General features: G+C 32.7%; 1 protein-coding gene across 12 annotated transcripts in view; it reads left to right on the top strand.

The window, feature by feature from the left end:
* Positions 1–22,250, top strand: part of LOC144975180 (calcium-dependent secretion activator 1-like) — a 107,953-nt gene that overhangs the window by 30,790 nt on the left and 54,913 nt on the right. For 4 of the 12 annotated variants that reach the window (XM_078918982.1, XM_078918979.1, XM_078918980.1 and 1 more), the window contains exons 4-12: positions 5,671–5,736; positions 11,651–11,744; positions 12,808–12,929; positions 15,010–15,121; positions 16,011–16,147; positions 16,896–16,962; positions 17,747–17,855; positions 18,806–19,000; positions 21,215–21,235. In XM_078918982.1, coding sequence (XP_078775108.1) covers positions 5,671–5,736; positions 11,651–11,744; positions 12,808–12,929; positions 15,010–15,121; positions 16,011–16,147; positions 16,896–16,962; positions 17,747–17,855; positions 18,806–19,000; positions 21,215–21,235 — 923 coding nt within the window. The remainder of the gene's footprint in view (positions 1–5,670; positions 5,737–11,650; positions 11,745–12,807; positions 12,930–15,009; positions 15,122–16,010; positions 16,148–16,895; positions 16,963–17,746; positions 17,856–18,805; positions 19,001–21,214; positions 21,236–22,250) is intronic. The other 8 variants (XM_078918985.1, XM_078918983.1, XM_078918981.1 and 5 more) reach the window with 3 other exon arrangements.

The following is a 22,250-nucleotide window of genomic DNA, read 5'->3' as shown; positions in this document are numbered from 1 at the left end:
TAATAATAATAATAATAATAATAATAATAAATAATAATGATGATGATGATGATGATGATGATGATGATGATGATGATGATGATGATAATAATAATGATAATGCCTTTTCTGAAATGATTTGTTGGATAGTTTTTTGTCCAGATATACTTGTATTATGTCTCACCTCAAAAGAAGGGAAATGCATAAGGATAAATCATCTGAAAAAAAAACAAACAAATCAAAACAAAAACAAACAACAACAAAAAAAAAAACAACAAACAAATTTTTAAAAAAGAAAGAAAAGGTGGGAGAAATTTAACTCATCAAAAACAAATCTGAATTGTTGCGAGTTTCATGAATTTTATTGAAAATGTTTGCCACTTTCATCTCATTAATTATAGACTTTGTCGATATCAAAGGGTTAGTTTATTTGTAACAAGATTGAAATTTCCGAAGTTTGAACACAGTGAGTGAGAACATGTGGATTTCGGTTGACAACTGAGTAGAATTTACAGCTGTTCTCTATACATCAACTATTACAAACAGACTTCATAAAGTGCTGCATGTAAAATAAAAACTATTATATAAACATGTGAATTAGAATGCCTAGCAAGAAAAACTTAGATTCAAAAATATTTTTTTTTAAATCATGGAAAAATAAACCAACGCAGATGGATGGTGTAGCCATATTAGATTTCCTCATTTTTCAGGGCTGAATCGGGAGACATAATAAATGAAAATATCTAATGGAGTTGTTGACAACGCTCATCTGTCATTTAATATTAATACTTTTCTTAGATTTAATCGGAAATTTTGCTGAGAAAAAAAAAAGCCCCCAAACAAAGACAAAACAAAAAGGTTATCAAATGTTTGATAACTTTCATAATATATCAAGATATGGTGGTTCTCGTGGAACATTTGAGCTTAGAAATTGTGCTGCATCTGATATGATTGCCTCCCTACTCCAACTCCTTCCCTACCGTTTGTCTGTCTGTACAAGTTTTACTATCTTCTTCCTCCACGTGTAACCAGACCAGCAGTCCAAACCTCCCCTTCCAGGTATCTTTACTTTGACTGCTTTTTTTTTCAGTCGTCATCATTGTATTTTATCTATTTTTAAAAATGGAGTTCTTGTTTATATATTCATTGATTTCTTCTTAGACCAATCTGCCAACAATTTGGTATTGTTCGTCTTTTATGATACAGAATTTGATTTTCAGCCAAAAATATTTTTATCATAGTTCGTAATGCATTTATATGCGTTCGCTTTTGTGTTGCCAGCTTATGTAGCTTTTGAATTTCATATCTCTGGAAATTGCTATTGTTGGTCTGAGAGAAGTAACTTTTTTTGTTTTTATTCAAAGCTTGGTTGTTAACATTGAGTTATTTGACATACCCTTAGTTTCTGTCTCATTTTGTTTTCGAGTTTGTAGTAATATGTCATTACTACCATACAAGTTTATTTTTGATATGTAACTTTTTTTGTTCGTCAACCGTCTGTCTCTTCCTTACAGTTTTGTTTATTGATTTATAAAGATTCTTATTTGGTTGCTCTCACAGTTTGAAATTGTGATAATTTTTCGTTTACTTTATGGATACTTCAAATTTAATTTGTAACATATTGCTGTTTTCAGATGAATAATTGATCGGCATAACAATGTTGTTTCAAGAAATAATTTTTATAAAAATGTGCTCCTTTTACATTTTAAACTGTTCATCAACTATAAACTCAATTGTACTGGGACCACATCAGTATTCTCCGTCATTGATTTCTCTGTATGGGATTTTCCTCATTGTCTAGACCAAGGAAACTCGTGGAAATTAAAGTTATGCAGAGAAAGGACTCATTCATTTGAGAAACATTCTCTGTTATATTAAAGTTATAATGTTTTACTGTTGATTTGACGTAAAACTGCCTTTTGTGGGGAATTTCAAGTGGTTACTAACGAAGTACCAAAACACTGTTATTGACCTTTCTCCATTGCCACCTACACAGTATGGTATAGTTTTCAAGTTATACATTATAAATCATTAGATTTTATGAGTTATTATCAAGTTTAACAGCTCAAAAAAATTTATGGAATTTTTAATAAGTACTGGATTTGGAGCCGAGACACAGAAGTAGAGAGCAATGTCCAAATGAGTTTTACCCTACTAAAATACAGTCATTATAGAGGTCATCAGATATTGTTTCCAGACTATGGTTTTACGCACTAAGGTTGTGATAAGCTGGTTTTTGCTTGGAAGCGAAAAAGTTAAAAGCTAAACTGTCAGTTGGTATTAATCTTCTTACTTTTAAGGAGAATGACGTGTTTGAATTTTACATGTTTATTGTTGTTTTATTATTTTCCTTTTTTATTTTTTTGATATATCATATGTATCAATCTTGAATGCATCACTACCAGGAATGCTGTCCCAAGTACAAGAATTCTTAGCCTTATATCGAATTATATTTCTATTGCTTTTGTAATAAGTGTTGAACTGCACTTTATTTATTTACATTCTCCACCCTTTATGTGTAATTTACTTTTCCATCATTTGATCCCCGTAATGCTTCATGATATTTAAGATACTCAAAAACATAAACAAAAAGACAAAACAAAACCAAACAAATCAAATCCCAAATTTATAGTGGATTTTAATGTGTAATTGGTGATCAATTATGAGAAGCCCATTATTTTTGTTTTAGGGTAGTCAGAAAGCCAAATAAGTATGCCATTGTCCCGTGCATGCTGCACCAAATCACCAAATATATTTATATATATATTTTTTTTGTAGTTTGAAGAAATGACTATTCAGATATATTTCGAAAGGAAGAGTGAATTGAAAACCTAAAACATTCTGGTTTGATTTTATTTAAATGTCTTCTGACTATTGCATATTCACACACACGAGGCCTGGGTTGGGTTCCTGGCCTCCAATAGTGGGCAGGGAGGCACTTACTATATCCTCTATCCCTCGATATCTTTTTCCAACATGCTTTCTGTATTTGTCTTGGGATAAGATTACTTGGGTTTTATCCTGGCCCTGACCGGATACCCTGGCTGAGAGGATATTTTTTGTCTTTAAAATCATCTCTCTGTTATGCACTGTATTATTTTTTGTTTTACTTATATATGATTCGTAAACATTTGAGTGTGTTCCTCTTTGTCAGGATGAGACATTTAGGTGATCTCAAACTAAGTACACTAACAGCGTGCTCTTGAAATCTACACATGTTCCCTCTTTAATCCTATCCCCCCTTGTCTTACCTTTTATTGAGTGCTTTAATTATAATTCTGGAACTTTTTACTATCTCATTTTCTTCCATTTCATTGGGGCTGATATGACTTAAATGTGTTGCACTGTTGCAAGTGCCGTAAATCCCTTAAAAACAATTTAAAACACACATAAGGCCTTAGGAGATGGACTTCATTTGGTTTCTGTAGGGTAAAATGGAGAGAAATAATTACTTTTTTTACCCTTTTGATAGATTACTGGTCTGGCAAAGATATTTCGACCAGATATAACATGAGCCAGCTACACATTTACTGCTGGATGGACAGGGAGACCAGAAAATAATTCTTGATTTTAAGTTGGGCATCAAAACTGACCCTTTTACTTGTGACTGGAATGCTCAACCAGTCAGGATCCTCCCCTCCCTCCTTACACACACACACACACACACACACACACACACACACACACACACACACACACACACACACACACACACACACACACATGTTTATTACCCATCTCAATTACCTTCTAATCCGTCTCATAATGTCAATATGCCATTTTGTTTTCAGATCAGCCAGATCTTAAAAATTTTTTTTTTTTTTTGTCTTTGCTCGACTCCCATAGCTGTAATGTTAATTTTTCTCCTTTTAAATACACTTCATTGGGTGTAACAGATGAGATAGGAAAGCAATGGATGTAACGGGTTTGTGAGAAAGTTGATGTGTTTTATATTGCAGTATGATTGCCAAATGTAATGAATGAATATATAACAATGTCATGAATATTCATGAATGGCAAATTATTCGCTGAATGACGACGTTTATGGTTATTTATATAAAAAAATCCAAAAATCCTAGTACATTGTTGCTGTAATGGATCGATGACCAAATGATAAAAACATTGACAAAAACAAAAACTATTATTGTCGCTCTTAAAACAAGAAATCAATGATGGGTGTTTGTATATGTGTAAATCTATGATGCATGTTTGTGTGTGTGATCGTGTGTATGTGTGTAGTGACTGTTAATGTTAAAGTGTGTCAGGAAGAGACAGCGTCTTGTTTGCATTTGAGATGGCTTCTCGTAGATTTCTGTCATAGATTTGAGAATATCCACAAACATCCATAAACATCGCTTTTATGCTTTTTCAAAATTTAAAAGCCAAAGAGTTGATGCTCGTGTCAGTGTTATATAACTATGAAAATACTGGCTGTGCTTACATGTGCACGGTTGTCAAAAATAAAAGCAACAATCACTATTGACAAACAAAATCTATGCACAATCGAACAATATATATCTATTGATTTTTATTTCTCATATCCTTTGCTTGATTGACTTTATGCATTGATGGAATGGAACAAAAGCTTCCGAAACAAAGGAGGGTCTTTGGAATTTGTGATTAATTAAAAAAAAACAAAACAAAACTGGAGCTTTTATATTGTGTAATATTCACTAAACAGGCTCAGTGTGCTTTTCAAGGGTCTTAGCGAACAGGAACACTTAACATTTAGGATGAGATGTGACACATGTTAGGCGATATTGCATTTTTTTACAGATAGAAACAACACTGTTAACGGCCAGGTCTCCTTTTACACCTTCAGTGAGAGAATGTGAGTAAAGAGCCTTTTCCCAAGGACTCGACTTAATTGCCGCTCAGAGCAGGACTCGAACCCTGGACCTTCCGGTCATACCACAAGACCACATAGCCGCACAATAAATGGGTATGATCCGGCAACCCCCATCCCCACAGCCTTCCAGAAAGGACTCCAACCTGTCAACCCTGTCTGGAAAGGGTGCACTTTCCTAGACTCCCAGCTTAGTGGTTGAAACTGGTTTTGAAAGATATCCCTTTATCCTCAGCACTTATTTTCCAATTAAATCCTATTTCTTATGTTGTGATATTGTGATACCAAGTCAGGAACATACTTTAATTTTAAAAAATTGCTATGTTTTGAAAACAGCAACTCTTTACCCCTGCCCCTAACCCTAGGTCTTATGCGCATTTGAAATGTCATTATATGTTATTCTCTTTGTCATGATATAGGTGAAGTGGTGTTTTTATAATGGCTATAGATGCTGTGCGCTTGGCTAAGAAACTTACAACATTGCCATCCAGAAATATAACGGACCAACACACTCAACTCTAACCTTGAACGTTTGTAGTCTGGTTAATACAGTTAATTGAGAACTACTCATAAATGTGGATGGCAAAAAAAAAAACAATAACAAAAACCTGAGTGACGTCAACTGTGTTCTATCTATAAGCTTTAAAGAAAAAATCATCAAGGTTTTTGTCCTAGTCTGCAGGTCTTACCTTTGCAACATACAAGAATGTTTTAAAGTCACAATCTTGTTCTTCGAATTATCAGAAATCTAATATGTATTTATTATTATGATTTTGGTCTTTGATCATCAATGGGTATTCATATAGACTATTATTAAGTGTCATTTTGATGACGTCATCCCTCAGGCAACTAGGCGAATTTGTGGCCACCCCTATCAATGCTATCACCCACGGGGCTACTAGCTTCTTGTCGTAAGTCTCCGTCGACCATTCTTCTTCTACCCATCCAACCACTAATTTGCTAATCTCCATGGTGGTGGGGGTTGGTTAGTTATCTTGGTGGCGGTATTCATTGCAATTCATCGCCCCTTTGGTTTTTTTATTCAGCTCTTTGATTTGAGTGGTTTGAATACGACAAAACATTTTTATTTAGAATATAACCTCTTCATGACTCTAGTTTATCCAGAAACATTTAATGGTTAAAGGTCCTATAATCTATAATGAATGATTGAAAAGTACATAATTGATATCGAAACCAAAAGTTTTTTTTTTTTGTTTTTTTTTTGGTTCTTTTCCATTGTTCTTTTCAAATGACTTTTCAAATTTGTGAGAGAAAAAGTTTCCAAGAACCGGAGCTGATTTCTAACTGGGTTTTTGTGGTGATTGGGGATTTTTAACCCTTTGTATATAAATTTGAGGTATGATATTATGGACTTACCTTCTTTTCCTTGCCTCCCTTCCTCCCTCCCTCCCTCCCATCTCTCTCTCTCTCTCTCTCTCTCTCTCTCTCTCTCTCTCTCTCTCTCTCTCTCTCTCTCTCTCTCTCTCTCTCTCTCCCTACCCCCCTCCAGATCTGTAAAAAAAAATAATCATCTAACCATACCACAGACTCCCATTTTTTCTTTTTTGACTGATTACTGATTGTGATTTTGTATTTGAATTTAGGGTTGACGAATTTTTGTGAATCATTTTTTGGGGGTTTAAATCAGTAAGTTTTGGCAGCTGCTTGAATTAATTTTTCCATATCTCATAAAGCATCTGCAAGGGCACTATGAATGTCAGTGGCTTTTCTTTTTAACAATGGCGTAACTTGTATGATGATTCAAACGTCATCTTAAAGAATAGGCAAAAAATATTAATTTTTGTATATATCTTTGCTGGCTATGTTATTACAATGACTTTTACAGAAAAATTGCTCCTGAAAGTTTGTCCAACGGAGTGCAATGAAACTTCATACAGTTCTATAGAGTTGCCTGTGAATTTTCATCTGACCTCATAATAAACTTGCAAAATACCGTGGGATGAAGCTTGTTTACTCTGGGTGGGGTTCCTGACCTCCCATAGTGGGCAGGGAGGGACTTACTGTGTCTTCTATCCACCTATTTCTGTTTTCCAAATTGCTTTCTGTCTTTTTCTTGGAATGAGATAACTTGGTTTTGTCCTGACCCTGGCTGGAGTTCCTTGGCTGGGAGGAAAACAGTCGAGCGTATAGATATAGTTTTGGGAGATGATATCTTTTTCCTTGTAAATCATCTCTGTTATGTATTGTTATTTTTTATTTTTAACATATGATTTGTAAACATTTGAGTGTATTCCTCTTAGTGGGATCTTGTGCTGGTGTCTGGGTGAGACTTTTAGGTGATTTCAAACTAAGTACTTTGATTGTGTGCTCTTGGAATCTTCATCTGTTTCCTATTTGAACCAATTCCCCTTTGTCTTATCTTTTCTTGGGTGCTTTAATTGTAATTCTAGAACTTTTTACTGGTGCTGATGTGACCTTAATGTGTTGCAAGCGCCATAAAACCCTTATAAACAAAAAAACAAAAAAAAAACAAGCTTGTTTACTGGTTTGTTGTGTAGAAATGGGGGAAAAAGAAAAGAAGAAACAAACAAAAGAGTCCCCCCCCCCCAAAAAAAAAAAAAAAAAAAAAAGAAAAGAAAAAAAAAAAAAAAAAAAAAAAAACAACAACAGAAAAACAAAACAAATTGACCACAAATCGAAGCAATCACAATCTCTATTGAATTATTAGTAATTTTCCATTAACCCTTAACGATGAGGCTGAATTCCTTTTAAATCAAAATTCTATTTTCATCGACAGAGTAATTACTATTATGAATCTTAGGCTTCAACAAGGCCTATGTGCTTTTTTAATGAAAATGATAAGGTGTGTTGTGAGGTTAGAGTAAAATAGATCTCCTCTCGTAATGGGGTTAAATGATAACTCTTATATTCTTTCCGTTCTTTTCTCTTATAGATTATAACACCCTGTTATCTTACTTAATTTATTGGTAGAATACCAATTAATTGTTATTATTTTTCAACTATTGAAGGCTATATGCAACATTTTTTCACCTGGCTTCAGTATCTCTATTTGGTCAGTTATGATGCTTGGTCAAGGCAGGGAAAAGGCACCTAAATACATTCATTGCATTTTTTGAATATTAGCTGTATCTTTATAACACATAAATATATCGGGTCAGTTTTCAATCACACTAAACTGATTAACTGATAGAAAAATATCTTCATGAAAGATAAGTTAGCTTTCTAAATGATTGACTAAGAAATATGCAAATACACTATGAAGTGAGAATAAGAAGTTTCACTTATAAATGTCAGCTCTGTACCTTTTTTGTTCTTCTGACCTTTGTAATAGTTGAAACTTAAGTTTCATATATCATAATAACTATCTCGTATACAATTCTTAATTGGGAACAATTGAATAAAATCATGTGACTCGTCAGTTCATGTTCAACTCTTAACAGGAGTAGATAATAAAGGGCATGTTCAAAATTTCAAACGTACACGTGTCCCCTTATTTACTTAAAAAAATAATAAGATATTTCTCTTTTCATATTCTTGCCCATTCAACATTCACATCAACTATTTTTTGTTTGTTTTTCACTTTCTTCTTAAAACAATTCCTTTACTTGCATTTTGTTATTGTACTGCAATAGATTTGTATCAATTATGTCTTGCTAAACACCACCATTTGTCTCATTTGACTGTTTTATTCTTCTACCTCCTCCATTTCGTATCGATTCGGGATGAAAGGTCCAGTTTTAGGTGAACATTAAAGCATGATTTATATATACTGATTGTTTGTGTGTCTGGGAGAATTTATGTATTTTTTTTAGACGTGATTAATTATTTCAAACCTTTTGTTACATTTCATTCGGGACTCAAAAACCCTGATCTGGTTTAAATCTTCCCGTCATATCATTTTGTTTCAATTTTTAAAGACGATTGGATTTTTTTATGCATGCATCAAGTTAGCTTTTGAATTTTCATTTTTTGGAAAATACCACCGAAAAAATTCTGCGTGTTCTTGCGAGTTTGTAATTTCTAATTGGTAAATGGATAGAGATATAAATTGAAGAGAACCCATTAAATTGGAATGATCAAAACAGTTTAAAAGTTATAGCTATTTCATGTTTGGAAATGATTTGTTTAGTTTTTATATATTTGATTTTTAACTATTATAATTAAAGTGACAAACAATGTTCTTGTCTTCTAGTAAACAACATTTTTACTCTGATTGCTGATAGTGTCATGCATCCTTGTATGTTAAATATTCGAATGAATGTTAAACAGATGTTTTTATCTTAAAAATTTTTTTATTTATCATCTCCGTCGTCATCATCATCATCATCATCATCATCATCATCATCATCATGATGATGATGATGATGATGATGATGATGATGATGATGATGATCATCATCATCATCATCATCATCATCATCATCATCATCATCATCATCATCATCATCGTCGTCGTCGTCGTCATTGTCATCATCATCATCATCTTCATCATCATCATCATCATCATCATCATCATCATCATCATCATCATCATCATCATTGTCATTATTATTATTATTATTATTATTATTATTATTATTATTATTATTATTATTATTATTATTATTATTATTATTATTATTATTTATTATTTTATTATTATTATTATTTTTATTATAATTATTATTAAATTTCTCAAGAATATTTTATTCTTATTTATAATTATTTTTTGTGTAAAAGCAGAAATTTTTTTAATAGCGCTGAATCATTAAAAATATGTAATTATGTCCTGCGGTGGATAGGTACTTTAACAAAAATAAAAAAGGAAGATAAATTCCTTGTGACAAACTTGCAAGTTTTATGTGACTCTTTATGTGCCTATTTAATTTGAATCTGAGAGCCTCAGAATCAGAATTTTCATAGAAGTGATTGATAAACCGTCGATGTTCTTTTCTTTTCTTTTTTTTTCTTCTTCACAATTGAATGGTTGGTTGTTTAATTACCTGTTAAAAATACTGAACCGTTTCTTTCTTTTTTTTTTCTTTTTTTTTTGTGGTTGCTTAACTGATTTCCCTGAGTTTTGATTTTTTAACTATTGGTTTTAAGAGAGTTAAATGTAGGCTTTGATGAATACGTTGTTGTGCTCAACACAGAGAATCAATCAGATAATATCAGTATTCCAGAAGATGTTTATAATTTAGAGAAGATTTAATCAGGTTGTTTTGTTGCGACTTTCAAAAAAATATTAACTTACATTTGGTTAAGAAAGAAATTTCCATGTCTTATGTCATGGTATAAAGTCTTGTACAAAGACTGATTTATTTCATTTCATTTTGCATGACGATGATAATAGTGGTTGGCCCTTGAATACTCTTAACAGGTTCTGCTTGCTTACTTAGAAGATTTGTTAGCATTATTTTTGTCCAATAAACTTTGGTTTCAAGTCAATCTTTATAACTTATATTTCGTAAGAATTTAACGAGTGAATAGTTTAAATGTTTTCAAGTTCTTCTAAATGGAAAAAAGTCTGAAAGTCCGAAGCTTCAGTTTAATTTTTATAGGGTGAAAATAAATTTAGATTTATGCATGCCATCAATGTTTTCTAACTTGAAATCTGTATATTAAAAGAGGGAGAGATACAACCTTTTTTCCCCCTTTACTTTACTCATCCTCTAGACGTGAAAAAACTTACACTTTTGACTAATTCCTTATTTATCCTTTCATCATGAATATTGATCTCTTCTCTCCTCTCTCTCTTTCTCCTCCCTCTCTCTCTCTCTCTCCTCTCTCTCTCTCTTCCTTCTCTCTTTCTCTCTCTCTCTCTCTCTCTCTCTCTCTCTCCTCTCTCTCTCTCTCTCTCTCTCTCTCTCACTCTCTCTCTCTCTCCTCTCTCTCCTCCTCTCTCTCTCTCTCTCCTCTCTCTCTCCTCTCTCTCTCTCTCTCTCTCTCTCTCTCTCTCTCTCTCTCTCTCTCTCTCTCCTTTTTATTTTATTTTGTTTCCATTCACTCTTGAAAATCTGTTTTTAAAAAATAAGCCAATTACTACGAAACGGGAAAAGACCTGATGTGTTTATGTATCTATTTTATATAAGTAATCTTTAATCTGTGGAAGAATTACAATCTTTTCAATTTTTATATATAGAAAAAAAAAAATCATCAATCAAAAATTCAATATATATTCAACTTTTTAAAACGAAATTATCAATTTAAAAATTTTAATAGTTAAAAAATCTACTGTTGAAGATCACCATTTCATTTTTAAGACTTCTGTTAACAAAATCTATTAAAACCATTATTTCATCAAAGATTTCCCTACTTGGTAAACAACTCTTTATAAGTTATAATTTAATAACAGTGAAAGTTTTTCCTCACTGTTTGCAAGATAATGATAACATTATTTCTCTTGTACAACTTGACAGAGACTGGTTTACATCAACCCTCTCCTTACTAACTATAGGAAAATCGTCACATTTGTTACGATACAACCAACCTTTTTCTTATTCAAATTTCTTTTGTATATCATAAAATTTTAAGAAAATGAACAGTGTGTGTTGTAGGATATGTTTTGCTACAGAAACTATGTATTGCAAGAATTTTACTGCTGTTATGTCTGAGTGATATAAATCTATTTTATTGTTAGTTGGGTGTGAAGTTTTGGGAAAAATCGTGAAAATCGCTGGTAAGGAGAGGGTTAAAGACATCCATCTCATTGATGCTTTCTGCCATTGATATAGAATTGACAGAATTTTTGAAGACGATAATGGCTAGGTTATTATATTGTTTGCTATTGAAATCTTCTACCCATTTGTATGTCCAGATAATATATTTGGTGTTTTTTCCCTTCTTTGTATATTGGCATGGCAGGGCGCAGCATCCCTCGTTGTCGAAGCTGGACATCAACGAAGATAACGACCCAGGCCTTTCAAAGATGGATGTTGTTCTTACTTTTTCTTTAGAGGTTGGCCATTCCTTTTCACAAATTATATCTCTTAATTAACATTAAAAAAAACAACAACAAAACGAGCTTTTATAAAGCGCAATATCCATTAAACTTGCTCATAGCACTTTACAAGGGGTCCCTGACCAACAGCAACACTTAACATTTAGGACGTGACATGACGCCTGTTAGGCGATATTACAGTTTTTCGGACAGAGACAACGCTGTTAACGGCCAAGTACTTTAATTTTACACCTGAGTACGGTGAGAGAATGAGTAGAGAGCCTTTTCCAAGGACTCAAGAGGCTCGAACCCAGGATCTTTTGATCCGAAAGCGAGTGTCATTCTGTTATACGACAAGACCACCCTTTGTCTTACCTTTTCTTAGGTGCTTTAATTGTAATTCTAGAACTTTTTATCATCACGTTTTCTTCCTTTTTACTGGTGCTGATATAACCTTAATTTGTTGCAAGCGCCGTAAAACCCTTAAAGACAAAGACAAAGACATTTATAATACAAACCAAGGTAGAAGATAGAAAAGCCATATCTATATATTTATATTAATTTGCAAACTAAATTGAAAATAGTTCCTGTCTCTTTTTGTTTTATCTACAAATATAAATAGAATAACAAATCATTATTTGAAATTTATACTCCCATCCAAACTTCAGTAGACAGACAGGTATGTTCTACAAGTACAAGTGTTTGTGTTTAATAGAGGTTACTTTAATCAGACATGCCAACTTGGAATTGGAAAAAAATACATAGTTTTTAGTGATTATAAAATAGTAGACATTATAACTACTCTTAAAAATTACCAATTTGAGTTTAAATTACATTAAATTAATGCTTTAAAATTCTTTATATACAAGCTCTGGCAACAAAACTTTGTTTTCAAGAAGTTTGTTGAATTAAAGATCTCTATATATAAAAGTCAATCAGGGCAGGTCTGTTTAAATGAATTTAATTTAAGAATAAACTAGTCATACTTTAATTCGTGTTTACCTTTCTTAAAATTTATTATAATAGATATTTTTGCTTGGAGTTGTCGAAATAAATATATATAAATTTTTCTGATCGCCAGGTCCATGTGATAGAAGTAAAAGGGTTGAAATCGCTGGCACCTAACAAGATTGTCTACTGTACCATGGAAGTAGAAGGTGGGGAGAAACTGCAAACAGACCAAGCGGAAGCCTCAAAACCTGCGTAAGTTTTTAAACAGTTTGAATTGATCATAACGGTCAGTCATTTTTACATCATTGTGAAGACTTGAGGGTTTTATCCATTGAAACATATTGTCTCGACAGAAAAATGTGAGTGACCTTATTTATTTTATATGTTATAACCAACATTATCGAGCACTCTCATACCTACAAGTACCCACCAACACTCACATATATATATATATATATATGTTACAATTATATATGAAACAATTACTGTCTCATCTTAAAAATAATTGTCTTGAAGAAAAATTTCAGTCTGCTTATAGGCAACATCATTCGACGGAAACCGCACTTGTTAGGGTTGTTAATGATCTCCTCTCTGTTATAGACAATGGTTCATGTTCTTTGCTGAATTTGCTTGACCTATCGTCTGCTTTTGATACTATTGATCACAATCTTCTTCTCAAACGTCTTGAAATTACTTATGGCGTGTCTGGTGCAGCGCTTGATTGGTTTAGGTCATATTTGTTTAATCGTAAACAGATTATTACGGTGGATGAATATAGATCGGAGGAAATCTTTCTTGATTGTGGGGTTCCCCAGGGTTCAGTACTTGGACCCGTTCTTTTTGTTTTGTACGTTGGCCCTCTGTCTAAAATCATCAGAAGTTTTGGTCTGTCTTACCATCAATACGCTGATGATACGCAATTGTACTGCGTTTCCAATATGAGAAATTTACAAGAAGTATCAGCCAATAGTAAAAATTGTATCCAAAGTGTTAAGAAATGGATGAATGAGAACAGACTGAAACTGAATGATGATAAGACGGAGGTGCTGTATGTGGGGAACAGGAAGTGGAAAAGTGAAACAGATTTGAAGTTGGGGATGCCTCTATTCAAATTGTTGACAAAGTGAAAAACCTTGGCACATTCTTAGACTCTGGACTGTCGATGGAGCACCAGGTTAATAATTTGGTTAGATCTCTCTTTTTCCAACTAAAAAAGATTGCTTCCATTAGACGGTTCATATCTGAGGATGTGACCAAGCACCTGGTTGTGTCCCTCGTACTATCGAAATTGGATTATTGTAATGCTCTGTTGTTTGGCGTTTCGCAATACAATCTGAAACGTCTTCAGATTGTCCAAAACAGCGCTGCCAGACTAGTATTTATGAAGCGTAGGTGCGACTCTGCCGGACCTCTACTTCATGACCTGCATTGGCTGCCTGTTGAGAAAAGAATTAAATTCAAAGCTTGTGTTTTAGTGTATCGTTGTCTTGAAGGTACTGCCCCTTCCTACCTTTCAGAACTAATTGAAAGATATTCAAAACCCCGCCCCTTACGTTCGGCCAGTGATTCCACAAAACTAGTTGTCCCTCGAATTCGGAAAAATGCTGGAATGAGATCCTTTTCTCATTTCGGACCCTCTATTTGGAACGCCTTACCGCAGAGCATTCGTGAAAAAGAATCTTTGTCTATTTTTAAACGTTCGCTTAAAACATATTTGTTTCGATTTTAGTAGATGGTATGAGATGCAAGATAGGTTTGGTTTGTGTTGTGTGTTGTATTGTGTGTGTGTGTATGTGTGTGTGTGTGTGTGTGCTTGTGTGTGTGAATGAGTATGTTTCAGCCAAAGTAATTTGTAATTTAAGCGCTTAGAGTCTGGTGTCTCGGAGTTATAGCGCTATATAAGTTTTCAGCATTATTATTATTATTATTATTATATATATATATATATATATATATATATATATATATTAGGCAAATAAGTGATAATTAATCATAACTGAAGTAAATGAATGTCTATTTCATTATATTCAACGATTTTTGTTACCCTTTAAGTTATTTATTTTGCCATTGAACTTACCAAGTTTTGATATAATTAAATTGTCAAAAAATAAATTTTCCGGAGAATGCTGTTCATGAAATCAAAATATGTGTCAAAGCAGACATATTTAGATTTATCATATTAGATAACTTGTCTTACAACTGTTTCTATTAAATTGTCCTCTTTCAATTCCACTAGCTGGGACACCCAGGGCGATTTTTATTTTAGATTTTGCATATGACAACTTGCCTTACAATTGTTGCTATTAAAGTTGTCCTCTTTAATTTCCACTAGGTGGGACACCCAGGGCGATTTTACTACCACCCACCCTCTACCCATTGTCAAGGTCAAGTTATATACAGAAAGCTCCGGAATGTTGAGTCTTGAAGACAAAGAGCTGGGAAAAGTAAGGCAGTGCTTAAGCATTTTATTTTAAACCATGAAATTGTAGATTGTACGGTTTTCAAAACATTGCAACTTCCTTTAGTGAGCCAACCTAGGATCATATGAGTATATTTGGAGGACACTTTCGCTACCTGGACAACATATAAACCACTCTCTTACAACTCTAGACACGAACTAACTGATCTCTAAATCAACTCAATCCATGTTCACGTGTTAGCATGTGATCAAAGGGTTGAGATAACTAAGTACGTCAGGGCAGGAGGCAGGAGATAATAATATAATAGTTTTCTCTCTTATCCTGGATGCTGTCCACCCAGCAGTGATTGGGTAATTGGGTCTGATAGATCTAGTGGAAAATACTTAGCGTCCTATCAAATCGGTTGCAAGCAAAAAACTTGCAATAAAGTTTCAGACTATTTTCCATTTAGAAAAGCTTGAAAACACATTTTAACTATTTATTTTTTAAATTTTCTTGAAATTTGAGTTAGAAAGATTGACTTGAAACCAAAGTTTATTGGACAAGAATAATGCTAAGAAATCTTCTAAGTAAGCAAGCAGAACCTGTTAGAGTATTCAAGGGCCAACCACTATTATCACCATCATGCAAATAAGTCCTTGGAAAAGGCTCTTTACTCACATTCTCTCTTCATACTCAGGTGTAAAATGAGTACCTGGCAGGAAACAGCTTTGCCTTTGTCTGAAAAAAAAAAAAGTAATATTGTCTAACAGGTGTCATGTCACATGTTAAGTGTTGCTGTTTGCTAGCGGGATCCATTGTGAACTTTGAGCACGTTTAGCGCTATATAAATGCTCAAATGAGTAATTTGTAAATTTACCTAAGAAACAAAGAAAGACAATTGCACCCCGTTTCTATCTGACTTTCTTTCTAGGTTGTGATCAGACCAACAGCCAATAGTGGAAGGACACCAGAATGGCACCACATGCACAAAGGTAAAAACTTTCCAGATGATCTTCGCATCAAGATTGCTGTCAGAATGGACAAGCCACAGAACATGAAGCATTGTGGGTAGGTAGATTTTTCTCTTTCATGAAATTTCTGTATTAGATAGTATGCGCTTAGCTAAGAAGCTCACAACATTGCCATCGGGAAGCATAACGGACCAACACACAAAACTATGTGTAAGCTTGAACGTTTGTAGTCTGGTTAATACAGTTTAGTGAGAATTTCTCATAAACACGGATGGCAATAAAAATAATAACAAAGACCCGAGTGACGTCAACTTCTTTCTATCTATAATAGTAACGATAAATGACATTTATATAGCGCGTAACCTTGATTTCAACAGGCTCTAGGTGCTTTACATTCTTAAAAATAAATGAAGAAATACAATGAAAAATAAATGCAAAGCAATTTCAATTACTTACATAGCAATAGACTTTACATTTTACACACATGATAGGTAAAACTTCATTTACAAAATAGAAGTCATGAGATTACAAAGTGGGTTTTCAGTTCAAAAATTTGATAATGATTTTTGGACTTCTAAAATCCTGAGGAAGAGCGTTTCAAAAATGGAACCTGTAAATGTGTGATATCAACCAACATGGTTATTTTCTTGGTGCCTGCTTAGTCCTTACTTCAAGAAAATTTTAAAAGTAACATTAATTTTTTTCCCCCTTTGTTAGTCGTTTACAAGAAAGTGACTAATACTTTTTTTTAAACTTCAAAATAATAAGTGTTGTAATTTATTTTGGCCATCAATATCCCATTTTAAATGAATTATAAGAAAAAAAAAATATTTTCTTTGTTCCAGGTATTTGTATGGTTTGGGTAAAACTGTGTGGAAAAAATGGAAGAAGAGATACTTTGTTCTAGTACAGGTAATATTTTATTTTTTTCGCGACAAAAAACCCTCAAAAAGATAGGATTGATTAAAAAAAAAAAATTAACAGAAGTCGCGACTATAAAATGATTTTTTCATTATATTTTCTGAAGTCATTGTGATTTCTATCCATTTTTGTGAAAAAACTTGTGCTTGAGAGAGCCCCCTTTCGTACACAAACGCTTTGGGTCGATTGTGGTCCATTTGGTTCTCTACCAGCCAAGCTATGGGGACCCCCAAATGTGCCAGAAAAGTGGTGTGTTACTTTTCCTTGAATATAGATTACATTCTAAGTGTTTGAATAAGTCCTTTGTCCCATTTATGAAATATCAATGAGCTGATAATTTATTAAACATAAAAATTGCTAAAATTTGTCCCATTTATGAAATATCAATGAGTTGATAATTTATTAAACATAAAAGTTGCTTAAAAATTAAGCCCTTCTGCCACGACATCATAAGATATCGTCGTCTAGGCATTCCATGAAGGAATATAGATAATTCATCAAACAAGATATTTATCAATAGGAATCACCCATGCTATTCAAGGGAGCAAATTGGGGGTCAATAATCTTGCCCAAGAAAAAAACGAAAGTGCCTGAATCAGGGCCTGAAACCAGGACCTTCCGGGTCACACTGCAATGGCTTAAACACTCAGCCACTTTGCCTCCTTAAGAGTGCAGTAACGAACAAAACATTTTGTTGTCTGCAAAATTTTTTAAAGGGTTATGACATTTAGTTATTTTGAATTTCTTTTTCATAGATTTAACAAACTATTTTCAGGTGTCGCAATATACATTTGCCATGTGTTCATACCGGGAGAAGAAACCAGACCCCACAGAAATGATGCAATTAGAAGGTTTTACTGTTGATTATTGTGAGCCACTTCAAGGTAGGAAACAACTTTTAATTCTGTAAATATTGATGCTAGAAGCTCAAATAAGTAAATAACAACGTGTAATTGAATGATGTAATAAAGGAAAATAGATAATGTGGATGTTTTGGGTTTCCTCTTTATCAACAAAACAGGATGAATGAAACTGTAGTTTCATTCATCCTGTGTTGTTGATTAATGGGAAACCTGAAACGTTCACATTATGTTTTCATTTATCAAATTGAAGCTTACATTCAATTTCACATTGTTATTTATTTTGCATTCTGTGATTCTCTACATGTGGCCCAAAGTCTCCAAATGGTATTATGTAGGAGTGATAAAAAAATGGTCAGTCAAGATCAAAAGTTCTCGTACTGGTAGCACACTGAGGTCCGTCAGTATTGTCAGTCATTGATGGTGGAGGTTTAATGAGTTTTGGGTTTTCAGTTAAATGTTTGTTGGTTTGGTGCTGTGGTTAGGCTTCCTTTTTTTTGTACAAACCCTTTTGTGTTGGTAATGTGTGCAAAGTGCCTTACCCAAGGACGCACAATGAGGCCAGTGCTTTTTTGCCTTTCTTTTATTTAAAAAAAATAAATCTTTCAGTCAGAATATGTCTTCTTCCCATACTTTGAGGTGCTAAGTTGTAATTCTTCTTGTTTTGTAATATTTAATTTATTATAATAATAATTAACTATATAATATAATATAATATAATATAATATAATATAATATAATATATATATATAATATAATATAATATAATATAATATAATATAATTAATTGGAGTGCATTATGGTTTCCATTAGCTCAACTTTACTTTTGCATCAAATATTGTATAAACGGTCATTAACAAATGTAACAATTGTATCAATTTTTATGTTATGATATAATATTGGATAGCCCTTTGTCCATTTTGATGTAATCGATTTTCTTACAGGAATTTTATTTTATTTCATTTTCCTTGCAGACTTGGATGGCGGCAAAAATTTCTTCAACTTGGTGAAAGAGGGTGATAGCTTGTGTTTTGCCACAGAAGACGAGTCAGAGCGTACTCTGTGGGTGCAGGCCATCTACCGGGCCACAGGCCAAACTCACAAACCAGTTCCCCCGGTGGTGCAGACCAATAAGATCTCCAACACTCAAATCTCTCGGATGCAAGGAGGTAAAGGAAATAAAAAATTAAAATTTCTGTTAGCTTCTCATTTCAAAACTGTCATCAATTTTGAGAGCTTAAAAAAAAAGTATTTTAGGGGTTGTTGGTTTTTTATTTTTTTAAATTTACATTTTTTTTTTCTTTTACTGTGACACATTTGCTTTATTTGTCAATGCTTTTTTGAATTTTTGGCATTGCTTGTAGTTTTTTTTTTGTTTTTTTTTTTTCAAATGAGAGTTGGTGTATAAGTCACTGTGAAATAGATCATTGAGATTTTTTTAGTCATGTGATGTAAGGAGCACAATGTTTGTTGAGTGTTGTACTGTTTATAAAAAATCACAGATTTTCTTTCTCATCTGAAAAAAAAAAAAAAATAAGAAAGATCTCAAATTGAATTTTTTATATTACATTTTCTAAAACTGTGTTGTGGAACGGTTTAACTTTTTAATGTTGTGGTTTTTATTTTAAGATGTTTTTTTTTTTATCATCACATATTGAGTTTGTTGGGCATTGTTGATTTTATTTGTTTACACTTTCCAGTGGTGCAAATATTTTTCGCTTTAACATCAAGAAAATCCAGTCAAACCTATACAATGAGAATTTTATTATCAATAATTTGTTGCCAAAAGCTAGCTTTTAATTTGCATTTTTTAAATAATTAATTTGGAATAGTACCTTTCAGTAATAAATTTGTGATTTTTATCAAAACATGGGATTATGCAATAAATATAGCATAGAGGTAGGAAGAAAGGAAGAGGAATATTTATAAAAAATTTGCTTTGCCCTTTGTAACTTGACTGGTTTTTCTAAAAGAGGCAAACATTTGTTATTTATGCTTTAACACAAAAACACAAAACATGCATGCAAAATTATATAAATACCCTAAATACATTATCACACTAGCAGCAAACTGTTGTTTGACTAGTGGCAAGCAAACCATAACTGTGATCCCAAGCTTTTAAAAGAGGAGTTTGGATATTTTAAAAAATTACTGATATGAATACGTAGAACTATTGTTTGAATCTTTGCACCAATATGATATATTAGCTACAGAAATGACTTATTTCATCAGGTTGTTTTTCACGAACTGCTTTCAAGCAATCGCGTTTGGACCCAGCTTTTCCAAGAGCAAATATGAGAATTAAATGTTCCTACTGAAGTCTTTTTCTTAATGTGTATGCATCTGAGACTCACTGATTTGGAGATATAAATGATGTGGTCATTGTGATCAGAATTATTGGCAACTGTCGTCTCTGCGATCTTTTACTGACTTTTCATTTCAATGATGTCAATTCAAAGTTATTTGCAAAAGATTCTCAGAGTTGCCTACATTAAATTTTAAAAACTTGTAGTTTCCAAGGGGGAAAAAAAAATAAAGTCACTTTAAATAGCTTTATAAATAAATAATTTGCCTCCAGTAAGATCCAAAAATGCTCCTAAGCCGTAAATATAGTTTCTAAGCATCAAATTTTCCTTTTCAACAAGATTTATTGAGTCAAAGAGGCAAATGCAGTTCTTTAGTTGGAGCCGAAAATTCGTATTTCTACGACTTTTTTGTAGTACTAGGCTGGTCTGGATTCTTAGCCTATCACTACGGGTTTTATACATTATGTATATTTTCCCCCATGAATAATGGTAGACTGATTTTGTTGATATATAAATATCCACGTCTCAATTCAAAACTGTCATTATGCTGGATATCTAGAATTAATGATGAAAAAATGTTCCTGATAGTTTGGGAGAAATCAAAAAACTCTTTTACTATAAGGTGCTTGATATTCACCACTTTGTTATACAAAGTTCTCTGTGAATTTGTCATAACTCATCCCGAGTACATCCTTTTTGACAACCTTGTTAATTTGTGTCACACACTTTTATTCGCTGAAATAACCAAGCTATTTTATAATTTGATATTGGAAAAAAAAATATTTCTGCCCCTCCCTCCCTCTGTACTGATGAATTGTTTATCCAAATCATTCACACATTTTTTTAGTAAAGATTGCTTTTGGTCTGTCTTTTAACCCCTCAGGTTCTCTTTATGTATGTATTATTTTCCCAGGTGCTTAAATTACATAATGAAATTTATTTCAAGTTTTTAAAAACTTTAGACCATCACATACTTTGAGAAAATAGAATACAAATGTCAAATTAAGATAAAAACAAACCCTAAACTCAACAAAACTTGATACTAGATTGAAACACTGGTCATCATTCCCTCTTTAGATGCCACCACTGATTTTAAGAGTAAGTAAATTAATTACCTGTAGATTTATAGTTGATTTCACCCCTAGTCTGTCTTTGCTGCATTCCATTCAAGACGTATGTTGAGATTTGATTTGCATTGCCTGTAGTCTCGCTGCATTGATTCCAATATATATATATATATATATATAATTTTAGTGGCATAGCTGGTCTGGTTACTGAAATGGACTCACTGGTTTACGCACAAATTTATTTTTTTCTTCTTTATTTTAATAAATATTTTGCATGTTATTAAATATAATTTTACAATTTTTTACTTTTATTTCTATCATTTTATTAAAAACATTTTTTTTCTTCATTTCCTATTCGTGCACATATATGAAGAAGAATGAGCTAGCTCCAGTCATTTTGAGTTAATTCCATTTTGGATTTGACATCAATGGAATATTGTTTGTAGAAACATTTTATCAATCAATATCATGGATATTGCATTCTTTTCCATTTGTTGTAGTAGAGTTGAGCATGTCGTGAATAAGATAACGTTTTTTAAAGTTTTTTATTTTTAGATTTTACAACTCAATTGGAATTTTGGAATGGTTCTTGTTTCAGGCTTTACTTTATTGTAGCTTACTCTTATAATTAATCCATCTTTTACCTAATCCAAATAAATACGCTCTCTGCAAGTTTATTTCTATTCATATAATATTGCATAAAATACATTTTTAAAAAACCCTGTTTGGGCCATGCCAATTATGAAATTATGAAGTTGTGTGGAGATACGAGGTCTTTCCCCATCCTTAAAAAACAGTCCAGGAAAGTAGACCTTCTGCCTAATATTATTGTGCATGTTCAAATTATTATCATTATTCTGCTGCATTAGACAAGGTGATTATCTTAGAATTTTTAAACTGTCTCTGAAACAAATCTAAATTTTCGTCTATCTTTCTAGTATTAAAAATAACCAGCACCATCTTCCGTCTTATTGACTATTTCATCTTTAAAACAAAAAGGCTGAGTCTGTGACTTATGGTTTTGTTTTTCATCTGTGTGTTCGTTT

The sequence above is a fragment of the Berghia stephanieae genome, chromosome 6, assembly GCF_034508935.2.
Source record: "Berghia stephanieae isolate SIO BIC M18660-M18661 chromosome 6, UCSD_Bste_1.3, whole genome shotgun sequence".
In the NCBI taxonomy this organism is placed as follows: domain Eukaryota; kingdom Metazoa; phylum Mollusca; class Gastropoda; order Nudibranchia; family Aeolidiidae; genus Berghia; species Berghia stephanieae.
Note: the sequence above shows the minus strand (reverse complement) of the source record. Positions and strands in the feature narration are given on the sequence as shown.